The 27494-nt window shown below is 52.2% G+C and overlaps 2 protein-coding genes across 3 annotated transcripts in view; one reads left to right on the top strand and one right to left on the bottom strand.

Annotated features, from left to right (window-relative positions):
• GARNL3 (GTPase activating Rap/RanGAP domain like 3) overlaps positions 1-1080 on the bottom strand; it is a 50956-nt gene extending 49876 nt beyond the window's left edge. The window contains exon 1 of one of the 2 annotated variants that reach the window (XM_065035301.1): positions 926-1080. The gene's annotated coding sequence lies outside the window, so the exon portion shown is untranslated. The remainder of the gene's footprint in view (positions 1-925) is intronic. The other variant, XM_065035302.1, reaches the window with a different exon arrangement.
• On the top strand, positions 64-13089 carry LOC135575822 (uncharacterized). Its single transcript, XM_065035295.1, has 10 exons — positions 64-104; positions 724-917; positions 4967-5069; positions 6430-6627; positions 6914-7153; positions 7240-7350; positions 7930-8004; positions 8226-9321; positions 10102-10891; positions 12011-13089. Exons 1-8 carry the CDS (start codon positions 64-66, stop codon positions 8605-8607), a joined length of 1344 nt encoding a protein of 447 aa, XP_064891367.1. The 3' UTR covers positions 8608-9321; positions 10102-10891; positions 12011-13089.
• Positions 13090-27494: the final 14405 nt, after the last annotated feature.

The raw sequence follows: 27494 nt of genomic DNA, 5'->3' as shown, positions 1-27494 counted from the left end.
AAATCCCAAATCAGAATACTAGCTGTTAGGAAAAATCCACCAACAACCAAGGGCAACTCCAACATGGGGATAAAACTTTTAAGGAAGGCTAATGCACAAAACATGTAAGTTATGGAGAAAAAGACACATGACCATTAAACTAAGTTTGTCCTGGGAAAAAAAGAAAAAAAGGTATATTACATACCTAGAACTGAAATAATTTTCTCCTAAAATGCACTGGAAACTTCACAAGATTGACTGAGTTCTAGCTGGTTTTGTGGGAAATTAGTTGGGCCAGCCATTTCCATAAAAACAATTATTCTCAGTAATTGAAATGTTTTAAATACCTCAGTGAAGCACTGAATCAAAAGAAAAAAATATACCAGGTTTAATGAAAACAATAGAATGCCTCGGTTTTAAAAAAATTCTAAATTTCTCAAATGGAGCAACTCATCTGTACAGTTCTTTGTAAAGTTCTGAGTGATTTTAAAGGCAAAGTTAAGGGACAGGAATTTCTTTTCTCATAGGCAAGACTTCCCTGTGTCTCTGAGAATACGTGTGCACGCCTATCTGTACATCTACACAGAGGCGTAGGTACAACTGAATATAGAACAGACATGTCAACAACAAAAAGTAGCTTATCAGGGTCTGGACGTTCACCCAGACCTCATTCGGAAGAGTTCTTCAGAGACCGTCTGTTGGTTTATTAAGACCAATCTCTGAAGGCGTTTTCTCGCGTCTCAGGCCCACCAGCAGGCCGGGCAGGCCGCGGCCACCACACGCGCCTCGGCCGCCCCTCTCGGGCCGGTGGCCCCGCCGGCGCTGCCGCCCCCGGGCCGCCCAGCGGAGAGGCCGCCCCCGCGCCCCGCCCGCGCTCCCGGAGCGGCGGCTCCCAGCGCCACCCCGCCGGCCGCTCCTCTCAGCCGCTCCCGAGCCAGGTAGTTACCAGAGGGCTCTCAGAGGCGCCGGGCACCAGCAGCACCTGGCGGTGAAACTGCCCGGCGCACCTGAGAAGGGCATCGGGACGCCCTCCCGCCGCGGTGCCCCCACGTTCCCGTCGGTTTCGGCGCTGCCGCGGAGCAGGCGGGCGCACGGGGGCGGGTCTGCGCTGCGACTCTCCGGCCGCTCGCCCCCTCCACCGCGGCGGCGCTTCGGCAGCCGGGGGCCCTCGGCAGCGGACGAGGCCGCAGGCCGCGAGCCCGACCCGCGCCGGTCGACGGGTCCTAGAGCCCGCGGGTCCACGGCAGCAGCGGGGGCCCGGCATTGTCTGTCGGGCAGCTGGAGGGGGGGACGCAACCCCCAGCTTCTGTCAGTATCCTGGTCAGAGTCAGTTTCCCCTCCAGTGTCTGGAGTTTTTAGAGGCCGTGGTTTTTATCCTGTCTTGGCTGGACACAGCTTTACAATTGATCTGAAGATCTGACTGCAAATACCGGGTGCTGTGGCTGCCTTAGGATTAGGTTAGGGTTAGGGTTAAGTTTAGGGTTATTGTTAAACTTAGGTCAGGGTTAGGGTGAGGGTTAGGGTCGGGGTTAGAGTAAGGCTTAGGCTTAGGTTATGGTTAGGGTTAAGTTTAGGGTTATTGTTAAACGTAGGTTAGGGTTATAGAGAGGTTTATGGTCAGGGTCAGGGTACGTTATGGTTAGGGTTAGCATTAGGGTTAGCATTAGGGTTAGGTTACAGTTAGGGTTAGGAGTAGGGTTATCTTAGGTTTACAGTTACTGTTAGGGTTATCTTTAGGGTTATCGTTAAACTTAGGTTAGGGTTATGTACAGGGTTATCGTCTGGGTCAGTGTTACGTTAGCGTTAGGGTTGGGGTTAGGGTTGGGGTTAGAGTTAGGATTAGGGTGGGGTTAGGTTTAGAGTTAGGGAGAGTGTTAGGCATAGGTTAGAGGTACGGTGAGGTTTAGGGTTATTGTTAAACGTAGGTTAGGGTTATGGATAGGTTTATGGTCAGGGTCAGGGTTAGGTTACGGTCAGGGTTAGGTCACGGTTAAGGTTAGCATTAGGGTTAGGAGTAGGATTATCTTAGGTTTACAGTTAGTGTTAGGGTTATCTTTACGGTTAGCTTTAAATTTAGGTTAGGGTTATGTACAGGGTTATAGTCCAGGTCAGTGTTACGTTAGGGTTAGGGTTGGGGTTAGTTTTAGGCTTAGGCTTTGGTTAGGGTTAAGTTTAGGGTCATTGTTAAACTTTGGTCAGGGTCAGGGTTAGGGTCAGGGTTAGGGTTACATTTTGGATTAGGTTTAAATTAGGGTTAGAGTAAGGGTTAGGTTTAGGCTTAGGTTAGGGTTAGGGTTAAGTTTAGGGTTATTGTTAAACTTAGATTAGGGTTACGGAGAGGTTTATGGTCAGGGTTAGGTTACGGTTAGGGTTAGCATTAGGGTTAGGATTAGGGTTAGCTTAGGGTTACAGTTAGTTTTAGGGTTATCTTTAGGGTTATCGTTAAACTTAGTTTTCGGGTTATGTACAAGGTTATAGTCCGGGTCAGGATTAGGTTAGTGTTAGGGCTAGGGTTAGGATTAGTATTAGGGTTAGGTTAGGGTTAGAGTTAGGGTTAGCCTTAGGATTAGGTTAGGGTTAGCATTAATTTTAGGGTTATTGATAAATTTAGGTTATAGTTATGGAGAGGTTTATTGTCGTGGTCGGGGTTAGGTTACGGTTAGGGTTAGCATTAGGGTTAGAGTTAGTTTTAGGGTTATCTTTAGGGTTATCATTAAACTTAGGTTAGGGTTATGTACAGGGTTGTAGTCCGGGTCAGTGTTACGTTAGGGTTAGGGGTAGAATTAGTTTTAGGCTTAGGCTTAGGTTACGGTTAGGGTTAATTTTAGGGTTATTGTTAAAATTAGGTTACGGTTAGGGTTAGGGTTAGGTATAGGGTTAGGGTTAGGTATAGGGTTAGGGTTAGGTATAGGGTTAGGGTTAGATTTAGGGTTACGTTTTGGATTACGTTTAAGTTAGAGTTAGAGTAAGGTTTAGGCTTAGGCTTAGGTTAGGGTTAGGGTTAAGTTTAGGGTTATTGTTAAACTTAGGTTAGGGTTATGGAGAGATTTATGGTCAGGGTCAGGGTTACGTTATGGTCAAGGTTAGGGTTCGGGTTAGGGTTAGGTTACGGTTAGGATTAGCATTAGGGTTAGGATTAGGGTTAGCTTAGGGTTAGAGTTAGGGTTATCGTTAAACTTAGGTTAGGGTTTTGTACAGAGTTATAGTCCGGGTCAGGATTAGGTTAGTGTTAGGGTTAGGGTTAGGTTTAGGGTTAGGATTAGGATTAGGGTTAGGGTTAGGTTAGGGTTAGAGTTAGGGTTAGCTTTAGGATTAGGTTAGGGTTAGGGTTAATTTTAGGGTTATTGTTGAACTTAGGTTATGGTTATGGAGAGGTTTATGGTCAGGGTTAGGGTACGGTCAGGGTTAGGGTTAGGGTTAGGCTTAGGTTTAGGTTACGGTTATGGTGAGGTTTAGGGTTATTATTAAACTTAAGTTAGGTTTAGGGTCAGGGTTACGGTCAGGGTCAGGGCTAGGTTAGGGTTAGGGTTAGGATTACGGTTAGGGTTAAGGTTGGTTTAGGTTTAGACTTAGCGTTAGGGTTAGGCTTAGGTTACGGTCATGGTGAGGTTTATGGTTATGGTTAAACTTGTTAGGTTTAGGGTCAGGGTTACGGTCAGGATCAGGACTAGGTTAGGGTTAGGGTTAGGATTATGGTTAGGGTTAGGTTTAGGTTTGGTTTAGGGTTAGACGTAGCGTTAGGGTTAGGCTTAGGTTACGGGTATGCTGAGGTTTAGGGTTATGGTTGAACTTAAGTTAAGTTTTGCGTCAGGGTTACGGTCAGGATCTTGGCTAGGTTAGGGTTAGGGTTAGGATTATGGTTAGGGTTAGGATTAAGGTTGGTTTAGGTTTAGACTTAGCGTTAGGGTTAGGCTTAGGTTACGGTAATGGTGAGCTTTAGGGTTATGGTTAAACATATGTTAGGGTTAGGATCACATTTAGGGTTAGGATTAGGGTGTGTTTATGGTTAGAAGTAGCGTTAGGGTTAGGCTTAGGTTACGGTTATGCTGAGGTTTATGGTTATGGTTAAACTTAAATTAGGTTTAGGGTCAGGGTTACGGTCATGGTCAGGGCTAGGTTAGGGTTAGGATCATGGTTAGGGATAGGATTAGGGTTGGTTTATGGTTAGACATAGCGTTAGGGTTAGGTTTAGGTTACGGGTATTCTGAGATTTATGGTTAAACTTGTTAGTTTAGGGTCAGGGTCAGGGCTAAGTTAGGGTTAGTGTTAGAGTTAGGGTTAGGATTACGGTTAGGGTTAGGTTTAGGTTTGGTTTAGGGTTAGACGTAGTGTTAGGGTTAGGCTTAGGTTACGGTTATGCTGAGGTTTATGGTTATGGTTAAACTTAAGTTAGGTTTAGGGTCAGGGTTACGGTCATGGTCAGGGCTAGGTTAGGGTTAGGGTTAGGATAAAGGTTGGTTTAGGTTTAGACTTAGCGTTAGGGTTAGGCTTAGGTTACGGTTATGGTGAGCTTTAGGGTTATGGTTAAACATATGATAGGGATATGGTGAGTGTTATGGTTAGGGTTAGGATTAGGGTTAGGTTTAGGGTTAGGGTTAGGATCATGGTTAGGGTTAGGATCACGCGAACGAGGCAATGGGAAACGTGCCTAGAAAACCATCTTAATAGTGTACACGGGGTACAGACAAGAGCAGCCGGACGAGGGAAACGTACCAGGACAACACTGGCAAAGGGAGTTCTCCGAGCTGCCTGGAAAAGGGGGGTGTCGATACCGGCCGGCACGAACGGCTCCCTTCTCGGGTCGGCCGGAAGTGTTGCCGTGCCGGGGGGCGGCTGCCGGCCTGCGGGCCGGGGCTGCGGCTGTTTGGGGCGCTGCTCCCGCTTTGTTTTCCTCGGGGAGCCCCCCGACTTTCGGGGGCTTGTGGGACGTGCACGTGCAAATGACACGATGTTCCCAGCTGCTCTGTTCTCTGCCTTGTTTTTCCAGACGCCTGTCCCTGTTTTCTCTTCCCGCTTTTGAAGAGAAGCTGCCGAGTCAGCGTACGCTGCGGTGAAGTTCTACAAGATGCAGCCCTCAGGAACCGGTTGACGTGAGGGAAATGCTTTCTGACCGCCTTCACGGTGGGGGGACGTTTTTCACCTTTTAGCTCCTTCTGCACAAGAGGGAGACGGAAGGTTAAGTAACACGTTGTTTAGGAGCTGAGAGCTTAGTTTGTATTTAACTAATAATTAAGAGATGTGTCGTCAGAGAGAAACTAAACGATTATAACTAACTTCATCAAATGAAGTCAAGAATGCGTCTTAGCAGCGCTGCTGACTCTGCCGTCCCGTTCCCTTCCCCGTTTCAGCCGGCGAGGCGGCCGGAGGACCCGCTCTGTGCGGCCGCGGGGCCCGCGGAGTCGAGGGCTCTGTCGGCGCGCCCCGGGGGTTTCTCCGGAGAGACTCCTCGTCTCGGTCGCGTCGCGGCGGGGACGGACGAGGACCTCTGGCGAGGGGTCTTTCTGCGCTGAAATTTAGGAATTTAGGCAGGATAGCGCGCACAGGCTTGCGAGCGCCTTACAGGCGTACGGTAGTTGCTGTGGGGTTGCTCGTGCGGCCAGCTTTTGGTGTCGGTTGTTCCGGCGCTCCGTCGCGGTGTAGAGCCGGCCCCGTACGTAGCGGTGAGGCGTACCGCAGTTCGGTTTGATTCTCGGATAGGCCTCGGCTCTGACTGTGCACTCGAACGCCAAAACCTACAGCGGAAGCTGCGGTGGCTTTAGCGTGCAAGGGGCGCGAGCGCCGTGAAGCCGCCCGTGTGGCCGAGCGTCCCGATCGCGGCGCTGAGCGTTAGACAGACTTGAGCCGCGTGCCGGAATTGTTTTGTTTTGGAGAGGGCGGGATAAACTTGGAGCACAACTTGTGAGGGCGGTACGTCGTGGGTAGGTTTTAGTATTGCCTGTGGAGTGCTGCTAGAAGCGTTCATAGTTCTTGCTTGTCTCTGTTACAAGATGAGCCGTGTCGTCCTGCGTGACGCGTAATGGGAGGACAGCGTAGTAGCGGTGCTCTGCAAAAGAGCCCGTTAGGGGGTATTTTAGCTCGCGGGAAAGGGATTGGGGAACCACCTGGTGGGAATGCGAGGAGAGCAGCCCTGGCGAAATCTGATGAGCAGAGGCCATTGTATAAATTGGACAAGGAAGGAAAGGCTGCGGGCACAGCGCGGTGCTGCACCCGGCCGCCCCAACGCGGTGCCGCGGCGCGCCTCGGTGCTGCCGCCCTGTGGCGAAACTCGGGTACTGCAGCGCACGGCCGGGGGGCAGAGACGCTGTTCGACCCGCGGGGGTTCGCGGTCAGGTCTCTGCGTGTCCGTGTCCGTCCCCCCGACGGGGGTCAGGTCCCCATTTGTGTGAAAACGACATCCCTCCATCGATGGCTCCTTAGGACGGTTAATCCCAGTCCTCGTTCTTTTGGCAGCGGTGGGTCTGTGACCTCGCGGGAAGCCCAGGCTGCTGCACAGAGCTCGTTGGGAGCGGGAGCTGCGGAGGTGGGGGGCCTCGACGAGCCAGAGCTGCGGCAGACGGAGGGGGCGCGCGCGCTGCCCGGGGGCCGCGTCAGGCGGAGCCGAAGAGACCTGTTGCGGCAACAAGCGGGAGCCGCACTTTCCCTGGGGAGGTGAGCACGGGGAGCCCGGCCTCTCTCTCCCTCGGCGATTAAACCCGCGCCCGTCCGCACCCTTCCCGGGGGCAGCAGCGAGGCGGGGTCCCCCGGCTCTCCCGGGGCGGCCCCGCTGCCGGGGGGCACGGGCGAGGAGGCGGCAGCGCCTCCTCGGTGCCGGGGGGCGGAGGGGAGAGAGACCTGCCGGCCGGAGCCGCGCGGCCCCTCGGGCAGGGCGCTCCCGGTCTCTGGGCCGCAGGCCGGGGGCGGCAGACAGGTTCAGGTGCTCTGGCGTGCTTTTTAGCCAGCGTGGCCTTCTCCGCGCCGTGAAGAAAATCCTGCGTGGTCGATTCCGCTCGCCGCTCGGGAGATGCCGCGTCTGGGGCCGTGGACTGGGGAAGAACGTTTGCGAGTTGGAGGGCGCTACAAGATATTCCGCGGGGAAGCCGGAGAAGAGGCAAATTGGCTGCCAGTGGAGTTGCGTTCCGTGCAGTCTTCGGTTTGGGACGTTCAGCTTGTCCTTCCAGAGAAGGAGCAGTCATTGGTAGGGCCGAGAGAGGCTTTTAAGTGCGTGATCGGAATTGGAGCCAAATGGCACTTGACGTTGCCGCTGTGGGTCTTGGCTTTCAGTGGTTTCCCCGCGGCTGCCTGGTGTTTGGGAGCTCGGAGCGGGCATTTTTTTTCCCCCAAGGAGAGGCTGTGCTTGAAACAGAACTTGCTTAAAGAAGACAGACGAGGCGGGTGAGGATGCAGAGCGGACCAATCAGATCGCTCGGGAGGGCTGGAGGGGCGGAGCGCCGATAGGCGGGGAGCATGGCAATTGATGTGCATAGGCAGCCAATGAGGTTGCCGGAGGGGCGGGCGTTGCGGATGCCCAACTTGCGCAGTCCTCAGTCAGGTCCGACGCTGAGGCGGGCACCTGGGCGCGGAGCACGGGAAGGAGCATCCAATAGGAGGACGGCGCGGCGGGGTGGAAAGCAGCCAATCAGAGCGCGCCGTCTCAATCCCGTTTGAACAGCTGCCTTCCTGGCAAGCGCGTCCGTGGGGTCCCGGGGCGGGTACCGGGAGTTAACGGGGAAACGGGGGTCGGGGCGAGGGAGGGGAGGCTGTGGAGCGCTCATTTTGGCCTCTCCGTCCCTTTTGCCTCTCTCTCCCTCTCTCTGTGTCACCTTGTCTTGCTCCCTGTCCCTGTCTTTCTCTGATAAGCTGACCTGCTCTTTGCCCTTCTTTTTTTGTGGAATCACAGGCTCATTCTGCTTGGAGAAGACACGTGCAATTTTAAATTTGGGTTTGAATTCTAGGGTTTTTTTTCCCCATTAGTGTAAATGGACGGCATGTTTTCCTGTGGTTCAATCCCCGTTCTGTTCCGTGGAGCCTTCAGTTTAGGATGTTCAGGTAAGAAAGTTTGTCCTTCCAGAAAAGGATCAGTCACTGGTAGGGCCGAGAGAGGCTTTTAAGTGCGTGATCAGAATTGAAGCCAAATGGCACTTGACGTTGCCGCTGTGGGTCTTGGCTTTCACTGGTTTCCCCGCGGCTCCCTGGTGTTTGGGAGCTCGGAGTGGGCACGTTTTTTCCCCAAGGAGAGGCTGTGCTTAAAAAAGAACGTGTTTCCTCAGAGAAGTGCAAGTCCGTGTGCATAAGACAGACAAAAACCCCAGCCAGCCTAGTCAAGTTCTGAGCGTGCGTCTGTCAGGCGGCTGCTTTACGTTGAGGAGCGCACGGCCGTGCAATGGTAAGGGCGAAGGGCAAGGCAAGACAGAAGGGTTTTTCCTGCTGCGGGTGACCAGCCGCCCCCCATTTCCGCGTGAAGCAGAGGAGCGCGGTTCGTTGTCGCCTTTTAAACGCGGCGGCGGCGGCGGCAAGCCGCGCGGCCGAAGGGAGCGGGGGGGGGGGTCCCGGCAGGGCGGCGAGCCGGCGGGTGAGGATGCAGAGCGGGCCAATCAGATGGCGCGGGAGGGCTGGAGGGCTGGAGGAACGGAGCGCTGGTTGGCTGCCTAGGCACGTCAGTTGCCATTCTGTCTGCCTATCAGATTGCCGGAGGGGCGGGCGTTGACGACTCCGTACTGCGCATGCCCCAAAGAGCGAGCGCCGATAGGCGGAGAGATGTTGATTGGCGTGCCACCAGCAGCCAATGATGTTGCCGAAGAGGCGGGCGTTGCGGTGTCCCTACTGCGCATGCCCCACTGGCGAGCGCTGATAGGCGGCGAGAGAGGTGATTGACGTGTCCCGGGGAGCCAACCGGGTTGAAGAAAAGGGGCGGGTGCAGCGGTCTCCCTAGTGCGCATGCCCAATCCGCGAGCGCTGATAGGCGGCGAGAGAGGTGATTGACGTGTCCCCGGGAGCCAACCGGGATGCGGCAAGGGGCGGGAGCTGCAGTCTCCCTAGTGCGCATGCCCAAAGCGCAAGCGCTGATAGGTCCGCGGTGTCTCGGTGCCGGGGCCGGGGGGGGGAGACCGGGAGCGAACGGGAACGGGGGTCGGGGCGGCTGCGGAGCGCTCGCTGCGGCCGGCGCCCGGGCATCGGGAGGCGGGCGGCTCAGGGCCGCCCTTCGTGAGGTTCCCCGGAGGCGGCAGGAGGGCGGAGGGGAAGGAGGCGACAGCCGGGGACCTCCCGCCGCGGGCGTCTCCGGGGCGCGGCGGCTGTCGGTGCCCGCGGAGCCCGGCGGGACGGCGGGGGAGCGCGAGGGGAACGGAGCGGCGAAAGAGGCGGCAGGTGAGTGCGGCAGCGGCGAGGGTGACCGTGCCGTTGGAACGGGGGGAGCGGGAGGGGCCGGCGCGGCGCGGAGGCGTTCGGTTCCGTTTCCCCCCCCGCCCTTACGGCCGCGCTGGCGAAGCTGCTGGGAGGCGTGCGGTCCGGAGCCGCGTCTCCCTCCGGCGCAGCGCCCGTGCCCGGTGCGGCAGCCCCTCCGGGAGCGGCGCAGCCCCCGTCGGTCGCGGAGACGGTTACAAGCAGAGCTAAGGCGCGGTTGCGGGCGGGCTGGGTGGCGTGGCGAGCGGGGCGCCGCTCCGGCGGGAGCTTGGGGCGAGCCCCGGCGGGTTCCGTGTCCTGCGGGCGCGGCTTTCGCGCCGCGGCTCTCTCTGTGCGCTTTTTTGTTTGGTCGCGTTTGTTTTTTGGGTTTTTTTTGGCGGGATTCCCGCGAAACGCAGCACGACCGCTCGCCCGGGGCTGCCGCGGCGGGTCTCAGTGGCGCCGTCCTGTGGGCAAAGCGCGGTACTGCACCCGGCCGCCCCAACGCGGTGCCGCGGCGCGCCTCGGTGCTGCCGCCCTGTGGCGAAACTCTGGTACTGCAGCGCACGGCAAGGGGGGGGCAGAGACGCCGATCGAGCCGCGGGGGTTCGCGGTCGGGTCTGTGCGTGCCGGTGTCCGTCCCCCCCGACGGGGGTCAGGTCCCCATTGGTGTGCAAACGACATTCCTCCCTCGATGCCTCCTTAAACGTTTAATGACGTAAATATTGCTCCTGCTAACGTTGTCGGCGCGGCTTCTTTCCTCAGTGGATCCGTCTGGCAGTCGGTGGCCCGCGGTTGCTCGGCAACAGCAGAAGCGGATTGAAGGGACCGGCCGCTGGAGGATGCCGAAGCCTCCCGGGTCAGCGATGGGAGCAGCTTTGCGTAAAGCGAGGGGTACGTGAAGCCGGGCATGCGGTGCCGACCGCCCAGCAGGTAAGGGAAGCTAAAGCTTTACCTCCAGGGACTTCTGCCCAGAAAGCTGAAGAAATTGCTCTCGCGTGAGCTTTAGAGTTAGGCAAAGAGAAGAAGATTAATAGCTGCACTGATTCTAAGCAGGTTTCTTGAACGGTGCACGCCCTTGAAGGCATTTGAAAAGAATAAAGTGTATTAACGGCACAAGGGAGGCAGATTAAACGTGATGCTCCAGTTGCTGGAAGCTGTGCTGTTGCTAGAAGAGTTGCCGCCATGCGTTGCAACGGGCCTCAGAAGGGAAACGCTGATCAGGAAACTGGAAATAAATTGGCAGGTGCCGCTGTAAAACCAGCCACCGAAAGGACAGAGATGGGGGCTTTCAGCCCCAAAATGCCTGAACAATCATTGGTGGGGTGTTTAGTGGTACTGTGGGGAGGAGAAATTTCTCCCTGTCCGTTGCAGAGAAAACAGAACAATCCCACATCAAAGCTGTCCTAGAGAAGTACTTGCTGTTTGTCATTCCGGTTCTAGAGCAGCCCGATGTGCTGTTAAAGGTTGTGGTGGTGCGGGTCAGGGATTCCCAGGCTGTGCCGAGACCGCAGGACGGCTGCTGGTGGAACAAAGTCAAGGACAACTTCTCAGAGTAAGAACCTCTCTATTTGTTCTCCTCGGGACACATCCCTTTGCCTCTGGACCCCTCACAAGCTCACTCGCCACCTTGTTCCCTCAGAAACCCGTTTCCTCCCAGTTCCTCTGCGATTACCCTGCCTGCCTTTGGGTCCCTGCAGGCTTGTTGGTGGCATCACGGTGCCTGTTTGACCTTTTGCCCCATTAAATTCCCCTCTTTTCTCTCTTCCCCTCAAAACTTCCCCAGTTGCTCTTGTCACATCCCAGAGGCCTCATTTTCCCCTCTTGTCTCCTCTCAGGACCCCCCATCTGTTGGCCCCTGCTGAGGGTTTAGATTGCGGGGTGACAGTAAAACCCTGGCAGATGTATTGTTAACCCCATCTCCCCCCCACTTCCCCCTTTTGCCCCTCCCTCTCCCCCCTTCCCACTCAGGACAGGCGATCCGGAGGGAAAGAAGGACAGAGAGAAGAGAGTTGGAAAAACTGACAATGTTTTACTAATGCTATATTAAGAGTAGAGAAAATAATACAAAACATACAAAACCAATCCTGAAAGTCTCAGCAACTGCAGAGCCAGCACCTGAAGTCCTGGACTGGACTCTGCAGCCAACCGGAGCTGGATTCAGTCTCTCAGTAGGCCTCAGTTTGCAGGGACGACTAGCAAGGTCCTCTCCTAATGTCACCATAAGCAGAAGGGACGAAAAGGGGCAAAGAGGACAAGATCCTCATGATCTGCCACTTCTATATGAAGTATTCATGTGAATGGGATGTTATACACGGTTGGTCAGTTTGTTGGTCACCTGTTTCTTGTTGCTCCTCTTGCAAGATGTGAATCTGTCCTTATCAACAAGTAAGCATTCCATTGCAGTGTTTATCAAAACATGTATCTGGTTCTCCAGGAAAATGCAGCTAATATGAAGCTTTAGCTGACAGGCAAATTCACTGAAAGAGAAACTTGTTTTTTAATGAAACCAGGACAGCCCCCACCCCAATCCCCTCAGGACTCCTCTGATTCCCATCTGCTCCTCTCAGGACAGCTGAGCTTGTCTTTTGGGGCCCCTGAGAGCCCCCATTTACCTTCTTTTACCTACCTTTGTTGTTGTTCCCAGCCTATACTGGTGTTTTCCATCCTTCAGGACTTATTTATTACTGTTGTGAGAGTCCGAGAGAAAATGAGGAGTGTCTGTGACTTACAACTGTCGTTGTTGATCTACAGTGTTTTAGAGACGGATTCTTGCAGGATCTATTTCTGGTTCGTCCTTCACTCCTCCCCAGACCGCAGCGCTGGTCCGAGTTCCCCAGCACACGTGTGTGTGTCCAGCCGGGTACGCTGGGGGAGCGCGTCAGGGCGGGCAGACGGCTGAATGGACGCGCTGTCAGCGACTGCGGAACGAGCTGGGGCTGCTTTGACCGTGTCCAGCCTTGTGCGTGTGGTTTGTTTTCACTTGCAGGCTGAAACAGCAGTTTCCTTAATTAAAAACACCCCAACATGTCCCCCGGCCCCCAACAAAAATAATGCCAAAAATGCCACTGAAAGAAACACAGGGAGTTTTTAAAAAATTTCCTTTAGCTTTCTCCCCCCTCCACCCCTACCCTGCTGCGTTCAGTGCAGTGAATGACCGTGAGGAGATGGCTGTGGATCTGGCTGTTGAAGGGTGTGTGAAGGAGAAGGAGGTGTGTGTAGAGCAGGATTGGTGGTGGAGGTGAGTGCAGCTGGTTCGGGTGTGGGGCTGTAAATTCTTTTTGGAGGCTTCCTAGTTTCTGGTGTCACCTGCGGGGTGAAGTGTGACTGTGCAGGTTTGAAAGGTGCAACGTGCAGAGCTCCCTCATTTGCCACCAGATCTCCCAATCACAGAGACAGCGTCGCTGTGCAGCTGCTAAGGACAGCGCGTCTCGTGCAGAACAGCATCCTTTGTGCTCCGTGTGCGTGTTCCTCCTTTGAAATGAAGTTGGGCCGCCCGGTGTTCCACGTTACGTGTGGTACCTGCTGGGCTGAGTCTCCTCCCCGCGCTCCGGTCGGTTCCGTCGCGCTGCCGCAGCCCCGGCAGCACCGCGGCGTTCGCTGGACGCGTTGTTGGCGGAGCCGGCACCGACAATCTTGACACGTCGAGGCGCTGCGGTGGGTTTGCCTGGAAATTCCAAGGTCCTGGTGTTTTATTACTTGAACTACTTACTTACTGTAAGACGTTTAGAATTAAAACTTAAATAAGAGCAACCAGGAGAGTCTTTGGGAGTGAATAATGCCTGTCATCTACTCTAGCTGTTACTCAAAACTCTGCAGACAGTAATTATCCCCGATTTATGTAGTAAAATTTAAAAGAGTGGAATATAAATACTGGAGCGCTAATTGGAAGTAATACCTGTAGAGAAAAAAACCTCTAGTCTATAATAAAAAATAATGTGTGCTAGTTAATCCGCCTGGTAGTAATGTAATGATAAAAATGTTAAAGTGTAAATAGATGAAATTATATAGGCATGAGCAAGAAGTAAATTTAATTTCAGCTATTACTTGGTGAACTAGGCAGCAGTTGTTCCCAATCTGAATGCTAGTTTAAAAAACACATTGTTTGGAATTCCTTTTAAATGATAAAGGCAGAAAACTAATGTGGAGTCATTGGTAGCTTCATTTGAACAACTGTTATGAAATAAACCGCAGACACGAATGACTGCATAGGAAACAAAGTGAGGAAGCTTTAGATTTTAAACAGCATTGGAAAGTGATCGGGAGTGTTTAGTATTTAAATTATAACAGAGCCACGAGATTGGAGGCAACAAAGCTCAGAACCAAACAGAGTCAAAACGTTACATTTCTTTTTTTAAAGAGAAGTATAAAGGAACCATGAAGTAGTGGCTGTTTATAAACAGGGGTATTAAAAAGTTCCCAGGCAGTAATGATTCCCAACAGAACACTAAAAGATATTTAGATGTAAAATAATATTAGAAAACAGTTATGACAGTCTGAATTTAACCACAGCTTTTTTGGGGTTGTGCAAAAACATGACCGCTATTACCTCTGAGTTAAAATAAAAAGACATCAAACTAGATGTGATTAACAACAGCTAATTTTAATTTTTCAGTGTGCTATCCAGTCCAGCTTCTCCCTCCAAGGGCGTGGTCTGAGAAAGCCACACCCCCAACTCCCCCCCCCCGTCCAAGCTCCGCCCCTGCCAGTCTGTGCCCTCCCCGAGGCGCGTGTCCCTTACAGACCCCGCCCAGCAGCATAATGCATCGAAGCCCCGCCCGCGGCTCCACCCCTAACCTCAGCCCCTGCTAAACCACGCCCCCTCAGAGCACATGCTGTACAGAGCCCACCCTACTCTCGGCTCCACCCCTCCCTTCCTAAGCTACGCCGTCTTTGGGCGTGTCCTTCTCCCTACCCCAAGCGGCTCCTCCTATGGGGGTGTGACACACGGAGGCCCCACCCCCTGCCCAGTTCCCCCAGGTGGGCCTCCCAATGGGCGTGTCCTCCCAGTCCACGCCCCTCAGCACAGATCCCACCCCCGTGGGTGGTGCTACACCCAGCTGCGCGCGCAGCCCCCCCACCCATGCGTGACCCTCAGTAACCCCATGGCAGCCCTGTGGCTGCCCCACAGGTACCGCTACAGCAGCCCTGCTCCTGCCCCGCAAGAGCTCCAGACACGCCTCTGCAGAGCCCCCACAGCAGCCACTCCAGTGCCCCACAGCTATCACCGCAGCCGCCCCATCCCGCCCCACGGCCGCCGCTGCGGGACCCCTGGAGCCCCCGGCCCCACACCCGCCCCGCAGCCCCACAGCGCGCGGTCTCGCAGCCACGGTGCTGGTGAAGCCACGTGCCGGCCGCGGCCGGAGGAGCCGCCGGTTTTCCCCCCCCGCACCCCCCGATCGCTGCTGCCGCGGCCGGAGGAGCCGCCGGTTTCCCCCCCCCACACCCCCCGATCGCTGCTGCCGCGGCCGGAGGAGCCGCTGGTTTCCCCCCCAACACACCCCCCGATCGCTGCTGCTGCTGCCGCGGCTGGAGGAGCCGCCGGTTTTCCGCCCAGCCCCGACTCTCCTCCTTCCTCCTCAATCGCCGCTGCATGCCGCCACGATGTCTTCTCTTCCGCCATCTTGTTTCCCCCTTCTCCTCTCATTCGTTATTTTATACCGAGGGAGGGAGGAGGCCCTCGCTGATTGGCTGACAGTGTCAGCCTCGGAAGTCGTCCATTGGCTCATCCCCACGAGGGGTTCTCCGAGGGGGTGGGAGAAAGGCGCTGATTGGTCACCGTGTCGCTGAGGGGAGGAAGGCACTGATTGGTCACTTTCCGCCGAAGTTCGCCCTCCCAGTAACAGGCGCTGATTCGCTAGCGCCCCTGAGGTAGAAAAGGCGCTGATTGGTCGGCGTTTTCTCGCCGACGTTAGCCCACAGCAACGAAGCGCTGATTGGGCAGCGCGGCTGACGGGGCGGCTCGTCCATTGGCAGGAGGGCGGGCGGGGGGCGGGACCGGGCGGGACAACGAGGTGATAAATGGGGCGGCGCAGAACGCGCGCAGGACCAGAAAGGCGGAGGCGGCAGCGGCAGCGCGAGCTCATTGGCCCCCCCCCTCCCCCGCGGCGGGAAACCCGAGAACGGCAGGAACGGCGGCCGGAATCAGTTAACGGGGCGGGTCAGGGCGGTAATTATCGTGCGGGTGTTAATTGGGGCTCGGCGGGTTAATGAGTGACCGGCGGGCTGGGGTGTATCTGGGGGTTTTGATCGGAACTGGGGTTTTAAAGCCGCGGGTTTGTGGGGGGGGGGGGGGGGGGGGCGGGGGCGATTAAGGCTCCCGGAACCGCTTTAGCGGTTTAAATCGTTGTGTTGAACGCGGGAGGAGCCGGTTCGGGGCTTTTCTCAGCAATCGGGGCTGGTTTGGGTCTAATTCGGCTTTTAAAAGATGTTTTTACGTAATTTTTGGGTGCCGATTTGTGCCAGAAGGCGCCTTTGAAATCTGTTTATTGAGGGTTTATCAGGAGAATTAAAGTTGAAAGCTCGGGGAGATTTGGGGCTTTTCCCCGGGATTTTGAGTCCAAATCGGTTTTTTTAGAGCCCTTATTTATTTAAATTGTTATGTTTAAAGGGTTTATTTGAGGTTTTATTTGGAACATTTTGGGCGGGTTTGAGGCTCCTAAGATTTAATTGTTGGTTTATTATTTGATTTATTATTTCACTGCGGTGTGGGGCTTCTGAAGACGCTGAGTTGTTTCAATTATTTAGCGCTGTGAGGAGCCGTTTTGGGGCCGTTGGGGTCTAAATCGGCTTTTTGAAAGGTTTATTTAACGCGTTTAAAGTTTGAGGGGCCGATTTGCGACTTTAAAGCTTTTTGAATCTACTTATTGATAAGAATTTATACAATAGATTAATATTTAAAGCCCGAGGGGAGATTTGGGGCTGTTTCCCAGGATTGCGAGTCCAAATGCGTTTTTTTCTGTTAACCGCTTATTAATTTAAATTATTATATTTAAACGGGGCTTTTTGAGGTTTTATGAGGGTTTTTTTGAGCATTTTGGGCGGTTCTGAGGCTCCTAAAGCCGCTTAATTGTTTAAATTATTAATTGTTAAAATAATGTAAGTAGTTGTTGAAATAAGTGTGTAAGTTATTGTATTTAAAGCCGGGAGGGGCATTTCGTTGCTTTTTGGGGGTTTTAGGGCTGAATTCACTTCATTGAACGTGTCTAGAGCTGGGGGTCCCAGATCTGGTGCTGATTTGGCCCCAAAAAAGGCTTTAAAAATCTATTTATTTATATAATGTACTGAATTAATATTTAAGCGGGAACATGTTCGCCTTTTTTAACCCGCCGCCATTTTGTCTCCCCCGTCCCGCTCTCCCTCACGCTGAGGGGGCCGAGGAGACGCTCGCTGATTGGCCGGTGCCGTCTGGCGGGAAAGCCTCCCCTGGCTCAGCCCCGCTCGGCTGTCTCCGAGGGAGAGAAAGGCGCTGATTGGTCGCTGCCTCTGAGGAGAGAAAGGCGCTGATTGGTCGCCGCCGCCTCCCTAAACCCACTTAATTGTTTACATTGTATTTTAAAATTTATTTCTATATTTTAATTTAATTTAACTTATTTTTAATTTAATTTAAATTTAAATTATTAAAGTTAATTTTAATTTAATAGTAAATATATAGACTAAATCAATATAGCAATATACTACTATAAACGATATAATATGATGAATAGTAGAAATATATAATATATAATCTGATATAATTAACTGATCAACTAATACTCATTGATATTATGTAATGAAATTTATAATTAATATATAATGGCATAATATAATGATATCTATAATATACTATTGTAATGATATTCATTAAATATTAATATATACTATATATTATGTATAATTACTATGTAATGTATCTAATCTATTTTTACATATATATCTTATATAAAGCTGTGAGGGACCATATTTGGGCGGGATTTTGAGATTTTTAAGGCTGTTTGGTCTCAAATTCAATTTACTTCATTTTGGGGCTGTTTTTAGGATAATTTGTGCTCAAAGAAGCTTTCAAGATCCATTTTTTTGGCAGTTAATTTGCTCACTCGGTTAATGTTGAAGCGGGGGGATTTGGGGCTGTTTCCCAGGACTGTGACACAAATAACGGCCCTTTCCTTCCCTTTCCCACTGCAGCTCCTGCGCAGAGAACAGCGAAGGCAGCCTGGCCACGCCCCCTCCGGCTGACCGCTCGTGCCCCCCCCTCCGGCTGACCGCTCGTGCCCCCCCCCCCCCCCGCAACTCGGCTGACCGCGTGCCCCCCCCAACTCCGGCTGACTGTGCACCCCCGCCCCCCCCCCCCGGCTGACCACGTGCCCCCCCCCACTGCACTCCTGCTGACTGTGCGCCCCCCCCACCTCCTCCGGCTGGCCACATCTCCACTGCACACCATGGCGGGGATGGGGGATCACAAGGGTCTATGGGGCGGTGTGGGGGTCAGGGCGGCTGTGGGGTCAATGGGGTTGTTGTGGGGTGAAACACCCCTGAAGAGGCTGAACACCCTGCAGGTGAGTGACCCACACAGTGCCCCACAGTGCCCCATAGCACCTCCATTCTGCCCTATGGATCCACAACACTGCCCCACAGCACCCTATAGCTCCTGCTTGCTATCGCACAGCACCCCATGGCTTCTCCACTCTGCCCCATATGTCTACAGCAGTGCCACAGAGTACCTCATATGTCTTCCACTCTGCCCCATGGGTGCAGAGTGCTGCCCTACAGCACCCTATAGCTCCTGTTCTCTGCCCCACAGATCCACAGTGCTGTCCCACAGCACCCTATAGCTCATCTGGCCTATAGACCCACTGTACTGCCCTACAATGCCCCATAGCTGCTACACTCTGCCCCGTAGACCCACAACACTGCCTCACAACACCCCATTGCTCCTGCACTCTGCCCCATGGATGCCCAGTACTGCTCCACAGCACCATATAGGTCCTGTACTCTGCCCCATATATCCACAGGAGTGCCCTACAGCACCCCATGGCTCTTGCACTCTGCCCCATGGATGCCCAGTACTGCCCAACAGCACCATATAGGTCCTGTACTCTGCCCCATACATCCACAGGAGTGCCCCCCAGCACCCTATGGCTCCTGCATTCTGCCCCATGGATGCCCAGTACTGCCCCACAGCACCGTATAGCTCCTGTACTCTGCCCCATACATCCACAGGAGTGCCCCCCAGCACCCCGTAGTGACTCTACTCTTCCCCATAGACCCACAGTGCTGCCCCACAGGACTCTACTCTGCCCCTTAGACCCAGAGAGCTGCCCCACAGCAGCCTGTAGGTGCTGCGTTCTGCCCCATTGGTGCAAAGTGCTGCCCCACAGCGCCCCACACCTCTGTCCACCTGACCACCCTTCCCTCCTGACTACGCCTGCACTACCCACTATGGGTGGGTCACAAGGGTCTATGGGGCGGTGTGGGGGTCAGGGCGGCTGTGGGGTCAATGGGGTTGTTGTGGGGTGAAACACCCCTGAAGAGGCTGAACCCCCTACAGGTGAGTGACCCACACAGTGACCCACAGCAGCCCATAGCCCTTCTGCCCTATAGAGTCACTGCACCCCATAGCTGCTTTTACTCTGCCCCATAAATGGACAGCAGTGCTCCACAGCACCCTAAGTCTCCACTCTGCCCCATAGACACACAGTGCTGTCCCACAGCACCCCATATCTTGTTCACTCTGCCCTATAGACCCACAGTGTAACCCTACAGCACCCCGTAGTTCCTCTGCCCTATAGATCAACAGCACTGTCACAGAAAACACCATAGCTTCTTCCCACTAGCCCATAGGCCAGCAATTTTGCCCTACAGCGCACTAGCTCCTGCACCCTGCCCCATAGACCCACAGCACTGCCCCACAGATCCAGTCTGCCCTATACAGCCACAGCACTGCTCTGCAGCACCATATACTTCCAGCACTCTGGCCCATTGATATGTAGCACCCCACAGCTTCTGCATTCCACGCATAGATCGGCATTCCTGGGTCCCCTCACCCCACCAGCTGTCCTGGGTTGCGATGCTGCACGGGGCCCTGTGCACAACAAAATGAGGACAGCATGGCTGCTGGGCGCCACCCTGCTTGGAATCCAAGATGGCTGGGGGGGGAGGGCTGGCAGCCATGCTGGCACTGCTGGAGGGGCTGTTGGTCTGCGCCGTGCTCAGGCAGCAGCTCCCGGCCGTATCGGCTGCTCCTGTGGCCCTGCACCCTGCCCATGGGAACAAGGTGGCTGCCCTGATGGGCGTGGCCATCTCGGCTGCCCTGTTCCTGCTGGTGGGTGGGCCATGACTGTCATGGCTGCCAAGCCTGTGCTGGAAGGGTGGGGCTGAGGTGGGCGGGGCCTGCCTAGGGTGGCCATTTTGGGGTGGGGCCCAAGGTGGGTGGTGGGGCCTGTGGCTCTGTTTACCCCTGACGGCCATCTTGGAAAAGGGCAGCGCTGTGCCGCTGCCATCCTGACGTTGCTCCCCCAGGGCCATGTTGGGGGATTTTTAACCTGGTTTTGGGGCCAATTCTCACCCAATAAAATTAAATAATGTAAAAAAACCTTAAGCATTTGGTTTCTTCCATTTCCAGTGAAGGATTTGGGGGTGGGGTTTAGGGTTGAGGGTGGGGCTGAAGGTGTGGGCGGGGCCACTGCCAACCCCACCTCCCTCCCACACTCTCTCCAATGTGCCTTCTTGAAGGGGTGTGCCCCAACCAGGCCCCACCCCCTTTCCAAGTACCCCACCCTCCCAGCTGGGCTCCTCCCCCTTGACCCACACTTCCACCCCCATTGGTGGGCTCCCTGCAGAGGGTGTGGCCTACAGACCTACAACTCCTTCCCCTCCCCTGCTGAGCCATGTACCCAACAGGGCATGACAGGGGCAGACAAAGCTCAAGAAAGACCAACAGAGCCAGGCAGGGCCTGAGAGAGCTTGAGAAAGTCCAACAGAGCCCGACAGGGCCCGAGAGAGTTTGACGGATCCTCACAGAGCCTGACAAAGCTTGGCAGAGCCCAACAGGACCTGTCAGGGCCTGACAAATCTTGTCAGTTCCTGATAGAGCCCCAATGTGTATGACAGAGCCCTGGGGGTCTCAACAGAGCCTGAGAAATCTTGACAGGGCTCAGCAGACCCCAAGAGGTCTCGACAGAGCCCTACAGAGCCCATCAAAGCCTGACAGAGCCTGACAGACCCCAAGAGGTCTCGACAAGGCTTCACAAAAACCAACAGTGTCTGACAGAGCCCAACAGGAGTGCAGGTGCTGTCACTTCCAGTGAGGGTCCAGGTGATTTGATAAGGGTGGTGTGTGGGGCCTGGGGTGATTGACCCCTCCCCTTTCCCAGGGGATTGTGGGAAGGGGTGGGCGGGGCTCAGGGTATTTGAGCCCCAGTCCCCAGGTGGGGAGCTCATTCTGCTGCTGGGCTGCTTGGGTGCTGGTTCTCTGCTGCTCCTTTAGCAGTCGGCAGCTTTTGAGCTGTTTAAGCTGCATGGACAGATGTGTTTGGAGAAGTGGAGATGTCTGCTTGAGGTAGGACCTTCAGGAGCAGAAGAGTTTCAATTGCAGCTGTAGTTGGAAGTATGTTTGTAACTATTTTTCTTCTACTGAATCAATTCCTGGTACTTGGTGTTTTCCATAAATTCCTGATTGCAATGAAGATGGGGTGTTAATTCTTGGTTTGTATTGGTGTGTAACAAGTTGCTGATATAATCTTTCCTCCTAGGATGCTCAGGTTATCTACCAGGGGTTAGGATGAGCATCTCGTATCTGTAGGTGGAGTTTTAGCATTTCTGAAGGAAGCAGCAGGACCATAAGGCAGAGTGTCTTTCAAGCTACGGGGTGGCTCATGGCCTCCCTGATCACCCACAGAACAGTGTGCTGTCCACAGACCCTTTGCAGTGTGCGGTGGACCCTGGTAGATCTTTCAAATGTAACTCCCAGAACTCAGTCAAGGTGAACGATGGCTAGGGAACTAGTATGGACAACCATGATCTGAGTGCTCATTATTGTGTATGTCTTTTCGTATTGTGGGTGATTGTTGAGGGTTAAGATTGCGGGGTGACAATAAAACCCTGGCAGATGTATTGCTAACCCCCTCTCCCCCCCTCCCCACACTTCCCCCTCTCTCTCCCCCCTTTTCACTAAGGAGAGGCAATTGGGAGGAAAAGAAGCACAGAGTGAAGAGAGTTGGAAAAAAATTAAAGATGTTTTACTAATGCTACTAATAAGAATAGAGAAAATAATACAAAATATACAAAACCAATCTTGAAAGTCTCAGCAACTGCAGAGCCGGCAACCAAAGTCCTGGACTGGACTCTGCAGCCAACCGGAGCTGGATTCAGTCTGTCACTGGCCTCAGTTCGCAGGGACGACTAGCAAGGTCCTCTCCTAATGTCGGCCATAAGCAGAAGGGAAAAGGGAAAAGCACACGAGATCCTCGTGATCTCCCACTTTTATATGCAGTATTCACGTGAAATGGATGTTATACACAGTTGGTCAGTTTCTTACTCACTTGTTTCTCGTCACCCCTCTCACGAGATGTCCATCTGTGCTTATCAATAAGTTTGCATTCCATTGCTGTGTTCACCAAAACATGTGTCTGGTTCTCCAGGAAAATGCAGTTAATATGAAGCTTTAGCTGACAGGCAAATTCACTGAAACTTGTTTTTAGCAAAACCAGGACATTCCACCCCTTATAATATGCCATTCACTGAATGCTTAAACCTTATCAGTACAATCTATCAACACAATCTAATTACTCACTACTACTATATATATATACATATGTACATATATACACAGGAGTAATTAATCAGTAGACCATCCTTTGAAAAGTTCATTAAGTTCATTTTGTCACGACAGTCTCCCAGGGCAGGAAAAATGGTACAAGTGCATCTCATGACCACTGTTTGTGGGTTAAAGATATCAACTTCGATGAAGTTGTCAGGCACCACTCGAAGAAGCTAGCTCTGGTTTCGTCATCACTGTTTTGATCTGAAAAACACTTATTAAACATTGTTAGCATGGCAATTCACATCATGCAGTTCAGTATTGCGTATTTTCACCTGAACTCAAATCCCCTTGAGGTACACACCGAACTTCTCCATCCTTAAGCATCACCCACCAGGTGCTGCCAGGTCCCTGGGCAAAAACAATCCCACGAATGGGCTTGCCTTTGCCTGAGGCAGGAGTAACCCAGACTGCCTTTCCTAACATGTTTTTCATGTGTACTACAGGGACTTTATCTCCTTCTACAGTCCGTAGCATTTCTGACTGGGCAGGCCCGGCTCGATTGGTTGATCCCCTGGTGTTGACCAACCAAGTGGCTTTTGCTAAATGTGAATCCCAGTTTTTAAAGGTTCCACCACCAAGTGCCTTTAGTGTAGTTTTTAGCAAACCATTGTACCTTTCAATTTTCCCAGAGGCTGGTGCATGGTATGGAATATGATACACCCACTCAATACCATGTTCTTTGGCCCAATTGTCTATAATACTGTTTTTGAAATGAGTACCATTGTCTGATTCAATTCTTTCTGGCGTACCGTGTCGCCAAAGGACTTGCTTTTCAAGGCCCAAGATGGTATTTCGGGCTGTAGCATGAGGTACGGCATATGTTTCCAACCATCCAGTGGTTGCTTCCACCATTGTAAGTACATAACGCTTACCTTGACGTGTTTGTGGAAGTGTAATATAATCAATCTGTCAAGCTTCTCCATACTTATACTTTAACCATCGCCCCCCATACCGTACAGGCTTTAACCGTTTCGCTTGTTTGATTTCGGCGCAAGTCTCACATTCATGAATAACCTGTGAAATAGTGTCCATAGTTAAATCCACCCCTCGATCGCGAGCCCATTTATATGTTGCATCTCTACCTTGATGCCCTGAAGCATCATGGGCCCACCGAGCTAGGAAAAGTTCACCTTTATGTTGCCAGACCAAGTCCACCTCAGCTACTTTAATCTTAGCAGCTTGATCTGCTTGTTGGTTGTTTAGATGTTCCTCGGTGGCTCGACTTTTAGGCACATGAGCATCTACGTGCCGAACTTTCACAGGCAGGCTCTCTAGCCGAGCAGCAATGTCTTGCCACAGTGTGGCAGCCCAAATGGGTTTACCTCTGCGCTGCCAGTTGCTTTTCTTCCATTGCTGTAGCCACCCCACAAGGCATTTGCTACCATCCATGAGTCAGTATAGAGATAAAGTATTGGCCACTTCTCTTGTTCAGCAATGTCCAAAGCCAGCTGGATGGCTTTCACTTCTGCAAATTGACTAGATTCACCTTGTCCTTCAGTGGCTTCTGTAACTTGCCGTGTGGGACTCCACACAGCAGCTTTCCACCTTCGATGTTTTCCTACAAGACGACAGGATCCATCTGTGAACAGTGCATACTGCTTATCAGTCTCTGAAAGGGTATTATACGGTGGTGCTTCTTCAGCACGTTTTACTTCCTCATCATCTGGAGACATCCCAAAGTCTTTGCTTTCTGGCCAGTCTGTAATCACTTCTAAGATCCCTGGGCGATTGGGATTTCCAATTCGAGCTCGTTGCGTGATCAATGAAATCCATTTACTCCACGTAACTTCGGTTGCATGATGTGGAGAGGGAACCGTCCCTTTGAACATCCAGCTCAGCACCGGCAGTCGAGGTGCCAGGAGGAGCTGTGCTTCAGTACCGATCACTTCTGAAGCAGCTCGAACTCCTTCGTATGCTGCTAGTATCTCTTTTTCAGTTGGAGTATAGTTGGCCTCAGATCCTTTGTATCCTCGACTCCAAAAACCTAAGGGTCGACCTCGCGTTTCTCCTGGTGCTTTCTGCCAGAGGCTCCAGGTAAGTCCATTATCTCCGGCTGCAGTGTAGAGCACATTTTTAACATCTAGTCCAGTCCGAACTGGTCCAAGGGCCACCGCATGAGTTATCTCACGCTTAATTTGTTCAAAGGCTTGTCGTTGTTCACGGCCCCACTCAAATTGGTTCTTTTTATGAGTCACTCGATAGAGAGGGCTCACAATCTGGCTGTAGTCAGGAATATGCATTCTCCAAAAACCTACAACGCCCAAGAAAGTCCGTGTCTCCTTTTTATTAGTAGGTGGAGACATTGCTGCAATTTTGTTGATCACATCTATTGGGATCTGACGACGGCCATTGTGCCATTTTATTCCTAAAAACTGGATCTCTCGTGCAGGTCCCTTGACCTTGCTTCGTTTTATGGCAAAACCAGCATCCAGAAGAATCTGAATTATTCTCTCACCTTTCTCGAAGACTTCTTTCGCTGTGTCACCCCATACGATGATGTCATCAATATATTGCAAGTGTTCTGGAGCTTTACCTTGCTCCAGCGTGGTCTGGATCAGTCCATGGCAGATGGTAGGACTGCGTTTCCACCCCTGGGGCAAGCGATTCCACGTGTACTGGATGCCCCTCCAGGTGAAAGCAAACTGCGGCCTGCACTCTGCTGCTACAGGAATAGAGAAAATTGCATTAGCAATGTCAATTGTAGCATCGCACTTCACTGCCTTTGACTCCAGTTCAAATTGCAGTTCTAGCATGTCAGGCACAGCAGCACTCAGTGGTGGTGTAACTTCATTCAGGCCACGATAGTCTACAGTTAGTCTCCACTCGTCACTAGACTTACGCACTGTCCAGATTGGGCTGTTAAAAGGTGAGCGAGTCTTACTGATCACACCCTGGCTTTCCAATTGACGGATCAACTTCTGGATCGGAATCAAAGAGTCTTGGTTGGTGCGATATTGCCGACGATGCACCGTCGTGGTAGCAATTGGCACCTGCTGATCGTCAACCATCAGCAGTCCTACAACAGAAGGGTCATCTGAAAGACCAGGCAAATCAGACAGCTGTTCAATTTTCTCAGTGTCCACAGCTGCTATACCAAATGCCCACCTATACCCTTTTGGGTCCTTAAAATACCCTCTCTTGAGATAGTCTATGCCAAGGATGCACGGAGCATCTGGACCAGTCACAATGGGATGCTTTTGCCAGTTTTTTCCAGTTAGGCTCATTTCAGCCTCTACAACAGTCAGTTCCTGGGATCCCCCAGTCACTCCAACAATATTGATGGATTGCGTTCCTTTATAATTAGAAGGAATTATTGTGCACTGCGCACCAGTGTCCACTAAAGCTTTGTACTCCTGGGGGTGTGTTGTACCAGGCCATAGTATTTGTACAGTCCAATATACTCTGTTATCCCTTTCCTCCACCTGGTTGGAGGCAGGGCACCTCTAATTTCTGTTTTGCACAGTCTCTGGGTGTGAATTAGAGGTTCCTTCAAGAGCATCAGAATCTCTTCTGCTCCTTTTGTAAACTGGAGCAGCCACCTTCCTAGGAGTTTTTCCTTTTATCTCACGTACTCGTTCCTGAAGTTCTGAGGTAGGTCTTCCATGCCACTTATTCATGTTTTCTCCCTGCTCATGTAGGAAGAACCACAGTGAACCTCTTTTTGTGGGCTGCCTCTGTCCTCTCTCTCGAGATTGGAAACGCCTTTTCCTAATAGCTGAAACATAGGTTTGTGCAGGTCGTGAATGGTATGTGTCTTCGCTGAGTTCTTTGATTTCTTGCAATATCTTTTCAAACCGGTCATCAGATTTTTCACACAGTTTCTCTACAGCAGAGACACAAGCCCGTAGAGAACCAGCAAGGCTGTCCTCAAAGTTCCGAAGCTGCTCAATCACTTCATTAATCTCTTGTTGACCTCTAGCTGACCAGACCATTCCTGCCAATGACTTAGCATATGCAGGGGGTGCACTTTGTACAAATCTGCGCCACAGAGGTCGTGTACAATTGATTCTATCTGGGTCTGTCCCCTCTTGGTTGTCTGATCCAAAATAGATGATCTCTCGCACAGCTAATTCTCTCAGGAACTGAATACCTCTCTCCATAGTATTCCATTTCCCTAACTTGGATATACAATCTTCCTTGTAGGGAAATCTTACTTTCATAGCTGCCAGGAGTCGGGTCCAGAGACTAGTGGCATTAGACTCTCTTGAAATTGCCCTATCAATGGTGGAGTCTCTTGACAGAGATCCCAGCTGCCTGGCTTCACCACCTTCCAATTCAATTGTTTCTGCCCCATTGTCCCAGCATCGGAGCAGCCAGGTTAAAATATTCTCGCCTTCACGACGACTAAAGTCTTTTCTCATATCTCTCAGCTCACCTGGAGAAAAGGACCGAGTGGTGGTCACTTCATCTCCTCCCTGTCCTGATGATGCACCTTGGGTTGATGTTGGCCCTGTGCCATCATCTGCTGCACGGGTAGTCTTTCTAGCGACTTTCTTACAACCAGCAACTGATGCTGATATGGGTTTACCATAATTTGATTTATTTCCAGAGTCTGAATGACTGTCACAGTGGTTACAGCAGCAACAGTGCCCAGTGTGTGAAGAAGGGGGGGCTGCCTTGCTAGCCTTTGAGGCTGGAGAAGTAATGTTATCTGCAGCGACCTTGGCAGAGGAACTCTGCGGAGGAGCTGTAGCTTCAGCCTGTGAAGCCGCCGTTGGGGGGGCAGTGGCTGCAGCAGCAGCTTTGGCTGTTTTGCTCTTTCTCGAGCGGCTCGGAGTGCTTTTTGCTAAAGCTTCCGAAGACGCACCGCAAATCTCAGGACAACAAAGAGACGCAAACCTCCTGTTGAACGCCATTTCTCTTAACAGAAGCACAAACTGACACACATTCAGCAAACCAGATAACACCATCACAGTTCTATCAAAACTCCAAGGATATTCAAAGTTCTCTAAAACATTTGTGAACTGTCCTAGCGAAAAAACGAAAGTATTGTTAGTCAGCCTTTCTAAAGATTCGCCTGACCAATTAGCAAACACAGAGCCGTACTGCTCTTTAATCTCTCCTGGAGGCTTTTCAAGGTAAAGCAGAAGCGAGCAGAAATTCATTAGCGGCTGCAGTATAATGAAATAAACCAGTGACAAACCACACAGTATCATCATGACCATTGTCCAGTTCCTTGTTGTTATATAATGAATACTTCGATTTAAAAAGAAAGCCCAACACAGATATGGAATCAGTGAGCACAATGTAGAAAATAACTGATACAACTTATGCCATAACATCTTTAAATCAGTGTAATTCACTTTGCCTTAATACAACTAAATAATATCCAAAGCAAACGGACACCCGAGTATCACAA

Source organism: Columba livia, chromosome 19, assembly GCF_036013475.1.
Source record: "Columba livia isolate bColLiv1 breed racing homer chromosome 19, bColLiv1.pat.W.v2, whole genome shotgun sequence".
NCBI lineage: Eukaryota > Metazoa > Chordata > Aves > Columbiformes > Columbidae > Columba > Columba livia.
Note: the sequence above shows the minus strand (reverse complement) of the source record. Positions and strands in the feature narration are given on the sequence as shown.